This window comes from Crocodylus siamensis, chromosome 4, assembly GCF_052110815.1.
Source record: "Crocodylus siamensis isolate JL-2025a chromosome 4, ASM5211081v1, whole genome shotgun sequence".
In the NCBI taxonomy this organism is placed as follows: Eukaryota; Metazoa; Chordata; order Crocodylia; family Crocodylidae; genus Crocodylus; species Crocodylus siamensis.
In genome coordinates, this window is record NC_143398.1 from 109081375 (window position 1) to 109097239 (window position 15865).

The following is a 15865-nucleotide window of genomic DNA, read 5'->3' on the forward strand; positions in this document are numbered from 1 at the left end:
GAATAAAAGGCAATAAAAAGGAATTCTACAAGTATGTCAAAAATAAGATGAAGACCAAAGAAGCCATAGGCCCCTTAAGGAATGCAGGAGGCTGAAGTAATTTATGGTTCTTTTACTTCAGCCTTCACAAATAGGGTCAGCTACCAGATGACGAATGTAGTTGCAAGCAAAGATAGAGAAGGAGGCAAACAGCCTTGAGTAGTGGAAAAACAGGTTGGAGATTAGAGAAGCTACATGCTTTCAAGTCAGCTTGGCCAGACAAAATGCACCCCAAGGTACTGACGGAATTGGCTGAGGTACTCATGAAGAAGATAGCCAATTATTTTGAAAACTCATTGAGGCTGGTTGAGATAATTGGAAGAGGACGTAAACACTTTTATGAAAGGGAAGGAGGATCTGGGGATCTACAGACCACTCAGTCTGACCTCAGTACCTGAAGAGGTCATGGATCAGGTCCTCAAGGAAGCACCTAGAGGAGAACAAGGTGATTAGGAATAGCCATTCACCAAGAGCAAATCACGTCTAAACAGCCTGATTTCTTTCTATGATAAGGTGACAGGCTTTGTGGATGGTGTAGGGTTTGGGGGAGAGCAGTGGATGCAATAGTGTTAAAAGCCTTGCTACAGTCAGGTTGTGTCTCTTTTGACATTCTCATTAACAAGCTAAGGAAATACAGACTAGATGAAAGTACTGCAAGGTGTATACATAACTAGCTGGATCTAGGGCTGTGAAAGGTTAAACACTTAAATGATAAGTATATTTATACTGGTAATGCATTACCAGTTAACTTTTAGCATGGAACACAGTCCGGTGGAGACAGGAAGCAGCATGGTACCTCAGGAACAAGCAGGCAGGAGGCAGGGAGGAAGGGGAAGGCCAAGGGGTGACTAGTACCCATAGCTAATCTGCTCCTTCTTTCTTAGCATGCCGATGGCTGCAGCAGGCTGGGAAAGTCCCTTGCCTGCTGCTATTTAGAGCTTCATGTGGGCTGTGTTGTCTGACGGGACTTGCTGCCACCTCCTTCCTCACCTGTCAAAGGCTGTGGAGAGTAGCTGCTAATATAATTAGAGGAGGTTAAACAGATACTTTAACAATATTCGCATTCCTGGTTGGATCATCATACCCAATTAGACACTGAGCCATCAGTGGGTCAGTGTCTAACTGGGAGCTTCCCCACAGGACTGTCCTTGCTCTTGTATTTTGCATCTTCATTAATGATCTGGACAGTGAGATTGAAAGCACACTGAGCAAGTCTGTTGATGACACCAAGTTGGATGGAGCTGCAGACACTGGAGGGTAGGGCTAGGATCCAGAATGATCTGGCTAGACTGAAGAAGTGAGCTGCAATGAAATTCAACAAAGATACATGCATATCCTGCACTTAGGATGGAATAACTGCATGGACAAATAAAGACTGGGTAATGACTAGCTTGGCTGCAGCATTGCAGAGAGAGGGACCTGAGGGTTACAGTAGACTATAATGTGAATATAAGCCAACAGTATGCTGCCGGGAGGGGGGGAGTGGGGAAGGGGAGGGTTGGGAGAAAAACAAAAAAAGGGAGAGAAATGGACAGCATACTGGGTTGTATTAGTAGGAGTGTTACTTGGAAATTCAAAGAAAGCAATTCTTCTGCTCTATTTGGCACTGGTGAATCTTTACCAGGAGTTATATTCCATGTCCAGAAAGATGTGAACAGACTAGAAAGAATCCAGTGGAGAGTTCCAAAAGCGATTCAAGTCCAGGGAAGCAAGACTTACAAGAAAATACTCAGATGCATTTGTTGCACCCTCTTTCCCCCACAAGGGAGCCCAAAATGAATATGGCTATCATCAATTTCTAGTACTGTAAAGGTTTACATGGTAAAGAACTCTTGCTCAGAATAAATGAAAAGGATTCTTTAAAAGCTAATTTGACAAGTTCCTTTTAAATTCTTAAAATACTGCAGAAAGAAATTAAAATTCTAGGTAGGGGTAGTTGTAGAATTTTTACTGATCTCCAGTTTAACAAATTAAAAAATTGAATATAAAATATTAGGAAACTACAACAGCAAAAAAACAAACAAACCACAAACTATGTTTTCCAGTCACGCATCAGCTGAGAATCAGAATTCCTGAAACACATGATGGTAGGTCCCAGAACAAATTTTCTGCTCATACTTCAACTTCAGGATATTCAGCTTCTGAGAAAGCAGAAGTGGAGGAAATCCCGCCCCCAAGCTACGTTTCCAGCTAGTATTTGTCATCTGAAGGGGAAATAATGTCCTTAAAGACCGTATGAAGTAGATCCAGGCAACACTGTTGGCTTAGGATTAGTTACTAGGTGGTTTCTTCTTAGCTTCCACATCTTTTTTAATATCTTCAAGTTTCTTTGCAAGGTCAGGGATCTTTAAAAAAAAAAAAAAGAAAAGTTAAGACATATTAGCTATTTAGCATGACCAGCTGTGGATCTGGAAAAGCACACATTCCAGAAAGCTTAGGAATTTTTTGAAGTGTTTCCAGGACTTGCTCCATTGGTACATCACCAATACAGGAATTATATTCAGTCTCATGAAGGAGAGCAGCAAGCAGCACCATGTTTAACAATTCAATCCATCAGGTGGTGATGATGGATTTTCAAAAAGGTCATTTTGGATGGAAGGACAGGTAAGCCAAATGCAGTATTGTCATTTTTGTTGGGAATGATAGGATAGAAAAAGAATTGAAAAAGAAAAACTAAGAAGCTAACTGCCAAAGAATACACTCCACTAAATGCTTAGCTACATTTTTCTTCTTAGAAATTCTCTTGGTATTTTGAGAACTTCTGTGTTTTTGTAGAGCAGAAAATCAGTGTTAGACAATATTAAGCCAGTGGTTCACAACCTTCAAAGCACCTCTCAGAAAATGCCAGATTTTCATTTTCAACATTTTTTACCCTCTACAATAATAATAATAAAACAATAATAAATGCAATGATGCTGTTGCTAAGAACTCAGAAAGACCCTAAAAGGTCAGAATGATTTTAATTCTATTTGAAATCTCTGGGTTTATCTAAGTTGTGAATCATGTTTGCACACTTAACAGTGCTAACAGTGCATGGCACACCATGGCACCCTTGAAAGGCTCTCAAGGCACCCCAGGTTGCCAAGGAAACCCTGGTTGAGAATCACTGTATTAGACTTTCAAGCCTCCAGAGAAAGATCCGTAAAAAAAGAAAATTTCTTCTCGTCCATTTTGTGTACGAGCTGACACTTGCAATATTCAAACCTGAAGTTTCAGGTTGTGATGAAAAAGTTTATCTTTAAAAGAAGCTTATTTTGAGGGTGGGAATCCTTTTGGTATTACAAACACCTTATTTTAAAAAAAGTGATCCAGCCAAAAATGTTGATAGCCAAAAATGTTAAATTCCACTTGCATGGAGTAAGGGGGAGGGGAGTCAAGGCCAGCTCTGGTGGCCTTGCCCCCCCCCCGCAACAACTCCATCATCACCACCTGCAGGGAGCAGGGTAGGGGGTGGGGAACACAAGATGGCTCTACTCCCTTGCTCATGTTCTGCTTCCTTGCTCTCGCCTCCAGGGAGCAAAATGCCCCCCAGTCCGTTCCCTGTTTCCCCGCCATCTTGGTGTTGTGCTGCAACCTGACCCAATGCTTATTTGCATGCTGATTGGCTGTTTGTATGCCAATCAGAAAGCAAATAAAGTGTTACGAACCAACCGACAGACAGATTAAGGCTTTTATAATATTAGAATATATATACATACATATATACACCTACACTAATATATATATACAATTTAAAGCAATTTTGCCAATCCTTGATTTTATTGGGACTCTTGAAGTATTGGGTGTTTTTCTCATAATCTTCAGCCCTTCAAGATAACTGGGAGAACTGCAAGAGAATCTCAGCACTCGCTTCTAATGAGAAAGCTATATTCTAACACATGGAAGAACTCTTTTTTTGTATACTACATGCTTAAAGTGAAGCACTTGCATTAGGGATGGCAAGACTGGGGCCTAAGTGTGAACATTTACATAATGAAATTTTGGGTTTTATGAAATTTACACAATGGAAAAATCCCTTTGGTCTGTAACAAACCTTGCAAAGAGGATTAGATACACAGACAAATCTATCCTCATGGCCCTTTGGTCTTTTCACAAAATAATGTTTCTGTATAAAGATATTTTAAAACACAAACCCTTACACACACTTATGGGGTTTTTTTGAGGGGGATAGGGGCTGGTGTAGGAGGAAGGGCACCCAAGTTAATTTTCTACAGGATTGCATGACTCGGACACTGATAAATATATTAAATTCCAGGCTCATGATAGCAAATGAGTTACATCACCAGGGTGAATTTCTTCTTTTTCAAAAGTAAATGTTGCCCTCTTGTGGTGAAACACCTTTATGTTGCTTCATGCTTGCATTATACCTGAAGTAGCAATTGTTCCAAACTTTAAGCTTCAAGAAAATAAGATAGTTTTAGTTTAAAAAAAAGTTAGGAACAACATTTACAAGTTAGGAACAACATTTACATGGCCTCTTAAAATTAGTCATGGGAACAGAAGACAAGTCAGGAAAGAAACACAGCCCCAATCCAGGAAACACTGTCAGGCTTTACTAATGTATGAGACAAGAAAATAAAGAGAAACTAAAGGAATTCACTGTTCAATATAAATAAAAAAATGGGTAAACGGGGTATAAACAGGTGAAGAAGATATTAGAATAGTTTTAAACCCCTAATTTTTCACTACTGCTAGTAAGTTTACTTTAAAATTAAAGATGGGGAGGGAGAGGGAGAGGGAGAGAAGGAGGGAGAGAGGGGAGAACCTGAAAAGTACGATTGATATCTTCTCAGTTTTAGAACTACTTAATCTGCAAACCTGTAAGAAGGTGGGTAGTATATGTATACTTGCAAGTTATTCCACAGAAACAAAAATGTAAAAAAACAACCAAACAAAGTTTTATTGAAAATAGAAACTTTGGATTGAGTCCCCAAAGCCAAGCAGAAAAGGATGATGTCAGGTTTACCTAAAGAGGTACAGCTGTCCAGAAAAGTGTCGGAGCTAGGGACATAAGTTACACATAGACTTGCATGTAAGTTACATATAACTGATCAGTAAACTGGTTCAAATCTGTAACACAACAGAAGTTCAGTGCACATCAACCACTTTCAAAGTAGCCAAAACCAGTTTAAGATATACCTCAATGCATGCAGTACCAGACATAACTGATTTGAGCTAAATCAGTTTACTAAGCTTCTGTCCCAGGTCCCCTTTCATATTCAAATTAAGTCACAGTCCCTAAGCATCCCAGGATGCTTTGCATCTCCCCTCCCCTTCCCCCCACCCTTGCAAGGTGGGCAGGCTAGCCTTGGCCTAAGCTGCCTGTTCCAGCTGAGCAGGAAGGCATGCTCCAGCACACCCTGGCTTCCAGCCTGGGCCACTACAGGCATGTGGCTACATTTCTGGAATCGAAAGTCAATGTTTGTTCACTTACTTATAAGATCAGTCTCTGCAGCTTAGACTTAACTGATTCAGCCTCCAGCTTTTTGCCTATCTGTACTTGGCCTGGGAGGGTACAAACTGTTTCATTTTCAACATTAGCACAGGGCATCTAGAAAATGTTTATACACAAACAAATAGGACCATTTGATGGTTAGCATGGCTTACTCCCAGTTCCTTGAACTGTTATGAGACGTGGGCTTTAAGCCTGACTTTGCCACAGACCAGTTTTATGGCTTTGGGAAAGATTTCACTTTTCTGTTCCTGTTTTTCCTTCCACTGTCTTGTCTATTTAAATTATAAGCTCCTTTTGAAAGCAGTGATTTTTGTCTTGATATCTGTGGTTATTATAGAAACACAACAGAGCCTTTATCTCAGCTGAGACCCCCTAAGAATTACTGTAACAAAAATAATACTTACATCGTAGTTCTGAGCCAGATACATCCCAACGACATTGCCAAGAGCAAAACCGAGCTAAAAAGAGACAGACAAGGAGTTTAAATGTTTCTCCTTCAGAGTCCCTTGATACTTATCAGCGGAGGTGGCTAAAAGACAGCAAAAAAGACATTTCATGAAAAATTTGAAATTTGTCCCATTTCACAGGTTCCATAACGTGGCACGTCTTCAAAGTTTCTCACTATATTTTGTAATGAGTGCCTTGCGTACCTATTAAAATCATAATTCCATCTTAGCCTGTGGAATACTTCTCATTTTTTATTTGTACATTGCCCAGTATAGTGGGATTTGGATCCACAAATGAAGTTCCCAGACAGTAATACAAACAATAATGATGCTGGGGGAAGAAGGAAGAGGAACCTACCTTCTGGAGGTTATGCATATAGTGATATAATAGCCATAGGAACATTGGTGTTAAGATTGCGAGAAGAGTGCAAACGAACAGCTACCAAACCTCTACCCCTCCAAACACTCTCTTCCAGGCTTGCCTTTGCAGAGAAGAGACAGGTAGGCCTTAGGTCCATGATACCAAGAGCCAACTATAAGAGAATTCAACTACTTATTCTATGAAGCTTCATTAGGAAAACGAATGTATACGTCCTAACACGCTCCTATTTCTGGCTGAGGAAAATCTCAGGTTTCACAGTACTTCTAGGAGAAAAGATGAGCACCAGAAATATACAATCAGATTTTTCAATAATGCTAAGCATCTGGCAGCCCCAATTCAAACAGACCTTTATTTTCCATCTTCAAGTTCTATTTTATGCTTCTTTGGTGCACAAAATCACAATAAGATGTTTCTGGCCATCAATACTACAAGTCTAGCCTACTTCCTTAACAAAAAACCCAAAACAAACTAACAATCAACAGGTATGATTTTGCAATGAAATATAACTGGAAATTATATTTAACACACAAGAGGTGTATCTACACATTGCCCGATAGCGTCATGGCGATGGCTATGCTGCCGGTGTGCTATGGCGATGTACCGATCATGCATGTCTACACGTGATCACCAGCTATATTGCCTTAGCAATGCAGTCCCCCCCAGTATAGCATGCTGCTACACCAATGTAGCGGCAAAATCTGTGTGCTGTGCACATGGTGCAATAACCTCCCGTACTCTGCTGTGCTTTAGTACTTCCAAAAGGAACTACTAAAGCATGGCGATGTGTAGACATGCCCAAGATAGAATAAAATATAGCTCACTCTTCCAGAAGCATAAACCATGCACCAGACACTAGTAAAAAGCATGTTCTTGTTAGTAAGCTATTGTCACTAATGAAAACTACTTGTTTATTAATACTCTCATATGTTGACATTATGATTAACTAAATGTATGAATTTGAAGTATGGTTGTCATTTTATTTATCATTTTTAGAACTCAGAGTTTGGCGGGTTTCTCCTAGATCAAGAGAGAGAAAAACCTATAGCGGGTTTTTAATGTGGTTTCTGCAAGAGTTCTAGATTATGCTGGTAGTGTAAACTGGAAAGAAAATCAAACTCAGTGAAGAGTTTTGTATGGGATATTAATGTATGCTGTACAGAGATAAACTGGATTTATGAATCCTTTCAAAATTAAAAGGAAATTTAGAAAAGGAACTTTCCTTTTGGTAGTGTCCATGAATTTACCAGAACGCAAACAGACTCTCATTTGAGAACTCTCTCTTGTGCTCTCTCCCTGTGGTGCGAAGAGCAACTTATGTTACTAGTCGGTATAAGAATCTTTCAGCTTATCCTACCCCAAATCATTTTATTAAGAGGATCCCCTCATTTTCTTCACCTAGAAAGGGGTAAAAACATCTTCGATCCCGATTTAAGTTTACATCTTACTTTGAGTCCAAAGATGGAAGGAAGGCCAAGGCAGAGATGGAACTGGGACTAACTTCCCAGATTAAGGACAATAAGAAGTCCTTTTTTAAATACACAGGGGGTAAAAAGAAGGTCCTGGGTAATGTGGGGCCCTTGCAGGATGCCATGGGAAACGTGGTCGTCACACCAGACGGCAAAGCTAACATGTTTAACGATTTCTTTGCCTCCGTCTTCCTAAGTAGGAACCAGAACAGCCACCTCCCTGCTGGGCCCCCCTCGGGCCCCGGGGGAGGCACACCTGGGCCATGGGTTAGCGAGGATTTAGTTAGGGAGCTTCTGGAGGGGTTGGACGTATTCAGGTCAGCCGGTCCGGACGATCTCCACCCTAGAGTTCTAAAGGAACTGGCCGAGGTCATTGCAAGTCCCCTGGCACGGCTTTACGAGCACTCGTGGTGCTCTGGTGAGGTACCGGAGGACTGGAAGAGGGCCAACGTGGTCCCCATCTTCAAAAAAGGGAGGAAGGAGGACCTGGAAACTATAGGCCAGTTAGTCTTACCTCGATCCTAGGCAAGCTGTTCGAGAAAATTATGCTGGCACACATCCAGGAGGGGCCAGCAGGGGACTGCATGCTTAGGGGCAACCAACATGGGTTCAGCAGTGGCAGGTCCTGTCAGACCAACCTGGTGGCCTTTTACGATCAGATCACCAGATCATTAGATGCAGGGGTAGCAGTGGATATAGTCTTCCTGGACTTCTGGAAGGCTTTTGACACTGTCTCTCACCCTGTTCTCATTAAGAAACTGGGGGGCTGTGGTGTAGACACCCACACAGTCAAATGGGTCGCCAACTGGCTGGTGGGCTGCACCCAGAGGGTGGTGGTGGATGGGTCCTTCTCAACCTGGAAGGACGTGGGCAGTGGGGTTCCGCAGGGCTCGGTCCTCGGGCCCGCGCTGTTCAACATCTTCATCAGTGATTTGGACGAGGGGGTAAAAAACACGCTGTTCAAATTTGCTGATGACACTAAGATGTGGGGGGACGTGGGCACACTGGAAGGATGCAACAGGCTACAATCAGACCTAGACAGGTTACAAGGGTGGGCAGATGAGAATAGGATGGGTTTTAACACAGACAAGTACAAGGTGATGCACCTCAGGAGGAACAACCGGCACCATGCCTACAGTTTAGGGAACTCCTCTCATCAGCACGGAGGCGGAAAAGGATCTGGGGGTCATCACTGACTCCAAGATGAACATGGGCCAGCAGTGTGGGGAGGCAGTTAGGAAGGCCAACCGCACCTTGGCTTGCATCCACAGATGCATCAAGCAGGTCCAAAGAGGTGATCCTCCCCCTCTATGCAGCACTGGTCAGGCCGCAGCTGGAGTATTGGGTCCAGTTCTGGGCGCCACACTTCAAGAGGGAAGTCGACAGCATGGAGAGGGTCCACAGGAGGGTCACTCGTATGATCAGGGGACAACAGGGCAGGCCCTATGAGGAGAGGCTACGGGACCTGAACCTGTTCAGCCTCCAAAAGAGAAGGCTGAGGGGGGATCTTGTGGCCTGTTATAAACTAGTCAGGGGGGATCAGCAGGCATTGGGGGAGTCACTGTTCCCCCGAGCACTGCCAGGAGTGACCAGGAATAATGGTCACAAGCTGGCAGAGGGTAGGTTTAGGTTAGATATCAGGAGGCGCTACTTCACAGTCAGGGTGGCTGGGGTCTGGAACCAGCTTCCAAGAGAAGTGGTGCAGGCTTCTACCCTGGGGGTGTTTAAGAGGAGGTTAGATGCACATCTTGCTGGGGTCATTTGACCCCAGTATTCTTTCCTGCCATGGCAGGGGGGCGGACTAGATGATTTGCTCAGGTCCCTTCCGACCCTAGAAACTATAAACTCTGTGAAACCCATAAGCATGAACAAAACATGTCATTATCTTAAGTCATAGCTCAATATTACATGCAAGGTCAGTTCTGTCTTATCTAGACTTTTCAACAGCTGAAAAAAATGGGCAATAAAAATGTGCATGTTAATTAAAAAAATAGGGACTAAGGAAAGTCTGAGGGACTTCATCTGTGCTCAGTATTTTAAGACACATTTAAAATGTAAACAACAGACACTTCCTTAATTCTGAAAGACAACAAAAAAACAGTGTAAAAATTTGTGAGATTATCCCTTTATCTCCCTGCTACAGTCTTAAGGGGGGCAGGGAGGGGCAAGGAAAGGAGAGGGACAGATGCTCTTTCTACCCACAATAAGAAGGAACCCAGAATTAATGTGCCCTTCCTTTCTCCCCACCCCCCCGCCCCTTCATCATATTTCAGACACTAATCAGAAAGTTAATTAAAAAGTGATTGTTATCAAGCATTTGTAGTACAAGAGCTTCAGGCAGCCCCTGAGTTCAGAAACATCAAGACTTTTAAAGCTGCTTAACCTACTGGGGAAGGCTATTACCCAATGTCCTTCCTGAAACAGAGAGATACAAGGGGTTCATTTGGAAGAAATATACATGCTTTCATAATTACCCTGAAATCTTGTTTTGGAGCATGACAAGATAAAAAGCCTTATTTATTTTATAAAAACACGAGAACCGAATAATTCAGGAGAGACTGATGTTAAAAAGATTCCAGAATTTGAGCAGCCAACCAATCCCAAAGAAAAATTTAAGAAACCCAGGAGACAGAGGCATTCTAATTTCTCATATATACATGTCCTTTCCCCACCTTCTACTTACCTGTTTGTCACTGAGACTGGCTTTTAATAGTCTCAGGCTGGGGTTAAATAAGTCCAAATAATACACTGCATGCAGAGTGATAGATATATACCCTTGCACATACATGTATATGCATGTACGTATATATTAGGGGTGCACCGATAGAGATTTTTGGGGCCAATACTGACAGCCAATTTCCGATACAGCTAGTAAGCCTGTTGTAGTGGAAGAGGACGGAAGTGGTGTTGGGGGGGGGGGGCAGATCAACACCCCCCACAGTGAGGGAGATGGCAGGGGCAGGTGCTGCCTAGCCAGGTGAGGCATAGGGTACAGCTGCAGCTCCTGGGTGGGACAGCATGGCTGCCACTGCTGCTTGCACCCTGGGAGGGCATGGGTGGGGGGTGTGCCCCCTGGATTGGCATGGGGTGGGGCAGGCATGCTGCAGCTCAGGGCTGAAGCCGGGGCTATGCCGGGCTCTTCTCAGCGGGGGCTGGGCTTGGGGCAGGGACTACAGAGGGGGCTGCAGCCACTCCAAGTTTTGCCATAGCCCCACTCCCAGCACTGCTGCTGCCATGCAACCGGCGCAGCCCTGGCTCTTCCCAGAGTGTGGGTGAAGGTGGAGCATTGAACCGGGGCTGAGCCAGGCATGCAGCAGCAACGGCACTGGGAGCAGGACTATAGTGAAATCTGGGGTGACTGCAGCTCCCTGCCCCGAGCTCAGCCCCCACCCAGAACAGCTCAGTACAACTCCGGCTCCAGCCCACATCTGCAGCCTGCCTACCCCACCCTGTGCACACCCAGAGGCGCACCCCTCCCTTGTACCCTCCTGGGGTGCAAGCAGCAGTGGGAGCCACCCAAATCCCCCTGAGGAGCCCCGGCTCCATCCCACACCCTGCCCCATCTTGGCAGGGCAGTGCCTGCCCCTGCCCCCTCCCTTATCATGAGGGGCACCCATGGCCCTTCCCTTCACTCTCCCCTTCCACCACAATGGACTTACCAGCTGCATGCAGATCTGTTCCTTGCTGCCTGAGTGCTGCACTGCAGCTGCATGCACACACAAGCATTTATTGGCCAAATTATCGGCCGCATCGGGTTGATTTCCAATACAGACGACTTTCTTCATAACAGTACCAACCTGATGTATTGGTGCACCTCTAATATATATACACATCTATAGATACATATGTATGAATATGTACACACACATATACATATATATGTATGTATACCCATCCCCCTCTCTCTGCATGCAATGTATTATTTGAACTTATTCGTACCAAAGCTGAGAATATTAAAAACCAGACTCTCAGTGACAAACAGGTAAATAGAATGAGTATGGAGGGTGGGAAGAGAACCAGGTATTAAAGATATGTACCTAGAATACTGATTAAAACCTGTTGTTGGTTATCTAGTTTTAGACATGCATCAGAGTTTTGAGATGCATATAAAGCTTGGAAGGGGAAGAAGACGGTCAGAACTCTTTATGTGGCCAGTGAGGCAAGAACATGCAGTAACTGATACTGATAAGGGTAGACGTATATTATCATAAATACCACACTTAATCTCACCTTTGAAACTAGTGTTTCTTATCTGGTTTGTTTAGAACAGAATACAGGGGCACGAGGAGAGAAAAAATGATATGGAGCACTGATTTCAAAGCAGTGGTTTGTAGACTGAAAATGTGTGCATGTGTGGGAGAAACGGGGTGAGGGGAGACAGCATCTGGAATAATGACAAAATTTCCACTTAGAATGGAGTTAAACCACTTTCAGAATCTGTGTCAGGTGTTCCCAAGTTTTTTACTTTATTTTAAATGTGGGTTGCTTGATTTGCACCAGGCTATCCATGGCCTCAAGGGAAAATAACTCAAGAGGCTTCAAATACTGAAAAGAACTGCAGACACAAGACATGAAGCAATGCACTGTGGAAGCAAAGAGGTCAGGGGCTTACCGAGGTAAGAATTTGAATGGAAGGGGGGAAAATAGCTAGGAAGCCCCATAACAAAAGCAGGCAGCATGCTAGAGAGAGCCTTAAGACCATTTTGAAAACTGACAATATTTAGAAGGAATATTAAGAAGGTCTACTATAATAGAGTTGGATGGACTTCAGTATAGCAAACTAATGCACTAAAGAGGTCATGCTTTCTAAGCTGGCTTAGTACTAGAATGGAAGCAGTAGCCTTTATAAAAGTGTTTGGCCACGTTTCATTACATGCATAAATGGGGAAAACAGTATAGAAAGAAGTAGTGAAAGACAAAAACAAAACAGCAAAGCTCGTTTTTTCAAAAGGCCGCTGACTTAAAACATACATTGACCATGCTAAAAAACATTTTGTACTATGAAAAAATTACGTGGTGTATGTTTTGACCAGGACACTCACTTCACTTCCATCTAACTACATTTATTTGGAGTTATTTGAAGAAAATGGTAGCTAGGAATAACTGGAACTATGTATTGGGGGCACACTGCTGGTGATCTAAAGAAACTGTAACAAAATTAGTAAGGCCAGAGCACGTGTGTGTGTCACATGCTACTGAAGACATGGGTATTTTTTACACAAGTGCTGCAGTGCCGAGTGTTTTGAAAAACACTTGGCGCTGTGTTGCTTGCAGCTGTGTAAGTGGTGAAACGCATATTGTCGCTGAGAAAATGGCAGTGGAGTACTTTTGAACTAAAACGCATATAAGGTGTTGTAATTCAAAAGTGCACTGCCGCCATTTTCTGCATGCTGACACACATTATGTTGCTTTTCTTACACAACTGCATGCGGTGCAGTGCAGCGCACATCAGCTCGCGTGTGGAGCTGACTTGATTAATCGAGTCCGCTCCAAAGCAGCAGATCTCCAGCATGTCATGGGACAAAAAGGTTTGTGTATAAATGCCTGGACTCATCTTGGTGCGCAGTCACCAGTGGGGTCCCTCAAAGCTGTCCTAGGGCCTATACTATTTAACATCTTCATCAGTGATGTGGACATTGGTGTCAGAAGTGGATTGGCCGAGTTTGCCGATGACACCAAACTCTGGGGTAAAGCATCCACACCTGAGGACAGGAGGGTGATCCAGGTGGATCTTACCAGGCTCATGAAATGGGCGGACGAGAACCTGATGGTGTTCAACACCAATAAATGCAAGGTTCTCCACCTTGGGAGGAAAAACCTGCAGCATACTTATAGGCTCGGGAGTGCTAGGTTGGCTAGCACTATGGGCGAAAGGGACTTGGGGGTCATGATGGACCACAAGATGAACACGAGCCTTCAGTGTGATGCTGCAGCTAGTAAAGCAAGCAAACGTTGGCTTGCATCCATAGATGCTCCAAGCAAATCCCAGGATGCCATTCTCCCCTTGCACTCGGCCTTGATGAGGCCGCAGCTGGAGTACTGCATCCAGTTTTGGGCTTCACAATTCAAAAAGGACGTGGAGAAGCTTGAGAGAGTCCAGAGAAGAGCCATGCATATGATCAGAGGTCAGGAAAACAGACCTTATGATGAGAGGCTGAGAGCTATGGGACTCTTCTGCCTGGAAAAGCGCAGGCTCAGGGGTTATCTGGTGGCCACCTACAAGTTTGTCGGGGTACTCATCAGGATCTTGGGGAATGTCTGTTCACCAAAACACCCCAAGGGATGACAAGATTGAAAGGTCACAAACTCCGTCACGGCCGATTCAGGCTGGACATGAGGAAGAATTTCTTTACTGTCCGAGCCCTCAAGGTGGAACAGACTGCCACTGGAGGCGGTTCAAGCACCCACTTTGAACGCCTTCAAGGCACATTTGGATGTCTATCTTACTGGGATCCTATGATCCCAGCTGACTTCCTGCTCCTGGGGCAGGGGGCTGGACTTGATGATCCTTCAGGGTCTCTTCCAGCCCAAATGTCTATGAAATCTATGGACTGATACTATGTAAAAATATAGTTTCTCTGGAGTGCAAACATTTGTAGCTGTTAACCCTATTGACTGGTCACTGCTGACACATTACAGCTACACATCTAGTTGTGGAACTAAAACTTCCCCATTTTTACATGACATAGGGGCAGAAGGCAGGGTGTGGAGTGGAGAGGGACTGCTTACAGGAACCAGGATGGAGCTGCTGGCAAGTGTGACAGCTCCCTCCCGCCCAGGTGCAACACTAACAGCTGTATGGGGGCAGAGCAACTCCAATGCACTAGTGAGGTATGGGTCTCTAACACGACAGAGAGGTAGTTAGCTGTGTGAGTCTGAGGCAGTGGCTCCCAAACTGTGAGTCACGACCCAAGTGGGGTCACAACATCAGGGGATGGGGTCACGGGGGGGGAGGGGGGCTGTGGGCTGAGAGTGAGGGGCCATGCCTTAGGGCAGTGCTTCCCAAACTTTTCGTCGACGAGAGGAGCAACGCAAGTGTAGACGACAAGGCAGTGGGGAGAGTGGCAATGGCCAGTCCCGAAGCAAGTCCTCCCACAAGGGCTATCTTTAGAGGATGGAAACATGCAAGATGGCTCTGGAGTGAGTCAGAGCAAGCTGCATTTAGGCGTCCCGCCTCCGTGAGATCCTGCTTGCTCGGATCTCGGCGCAGACACAGCCCTGGGCAGCGCGTCTCCCCGGGGCTGCTGGAGCACCAGGGCCCACCTCCCCGGAACAAGCCGCGAGACGCCTCCACCGCTGAGGGAGCAGGAGCAGCTCCTGGTGTCCCCGGTGGCCGGGGCGGGAGCGGCCCTTCCGAGCCTGCGCCAGCAGCACCCGGCACATGAGGGCTCCGCCGCCCACTCGGCCCTGGGGGCCGGCCGGCACTTACCAGAAACTGAAACATGGCGCCCGCCTCCCCTGGAAGCCTTGCTTCTGCTCCTGTTCCTGGGGAAGTATTTCCCCGCCGCAGCAGCGCCTCTTCCGCCCGGCTGCTGCTGACTCACCGGCCGGCGCCAGTCCGCCCGTCTGTCTGTGCGCGTGTGGGTGTGGGCCGGCTCCGCCCCGAGCCCGCCGCTGCTGGGAGCGGGCCCGCGCTCTCCTGCCGACCCACCCGCCCGCCCGCGGGGGCCGCCGCACAGCAGGGCCGAGGCGGCCGGGCTTGTACTCTAGCGGGAGTGTGAGCGCGCGCGTATGGGATGTGAGTGTGCTTGGGGTGGGCACTTCGTGTGCTTGTAGTGTGGGTGTACACTTGTGGGGGGTGAGGGGTGTGCATGCGGTGGGTGTGCGATTGCAGGGAAGAGTGTGCGCTTGTGAGGTGGGTGTGCACTAGTGATGTGGAAATTACGACAGGATCGCTGCTTGGCTAAAAGCGCGCTTTACTTTATTTTATAAGGCTGGGGGAGAAGCAGTAAGGGCGGCTAATTCTCTGCAGCTGCTGAGTCCAGAGTCTGTTATATAGTTGTGAGAAAAAGACACAGAAGTCTCCCCCTCATTCTTGGCATTCTGACAATAAATCACCCTGGAGTCCTGCTAGACT

General features: G+C 45.5%; 1 protein-coding gene across 1 annotated transcript; it reads right to left on the reverse strand.

Annotated features, from left to right (window-relative positions):
• Positions 1 to 1966: 1966 nt before the first annotated feature.
• On the reverse strand, positions 1967 to 15516 carry STMP1 (short transmembrane mitochondrial protein 1). The gene is made up of 3 exons (XM_090043322.1): positions 15218 to 15516; positions 5899 to 5952; positions 1967 to 2384 (listed from the first exon to the last, which is right to left on the reverse strand). Exons 1-3 carry the CDS (start codon positions 15230 to 15232, stop codon positions 2310 to 2312), a joined length of 144 nt encoding a protein of 47 aa, XP_089899448.1. The 5' UTR covers positions 15233 to 15516; the 3' UTR covers positions 1967 to 2309.
• Positions 15517 to 15865: the final 349 nt, after the last annotated feature.

Coding starts and splice junctions, on each gene's coding strand:
- STMP1 (XM_090043322.1), bottom strand. Junction 2,385..5,898: donor ATCTGGCTCAGAACTACGAT/GTAAGTATTATT, acceptor TTTTTTTTAAAG/ATCCCTGACCTTGCAAAGAA.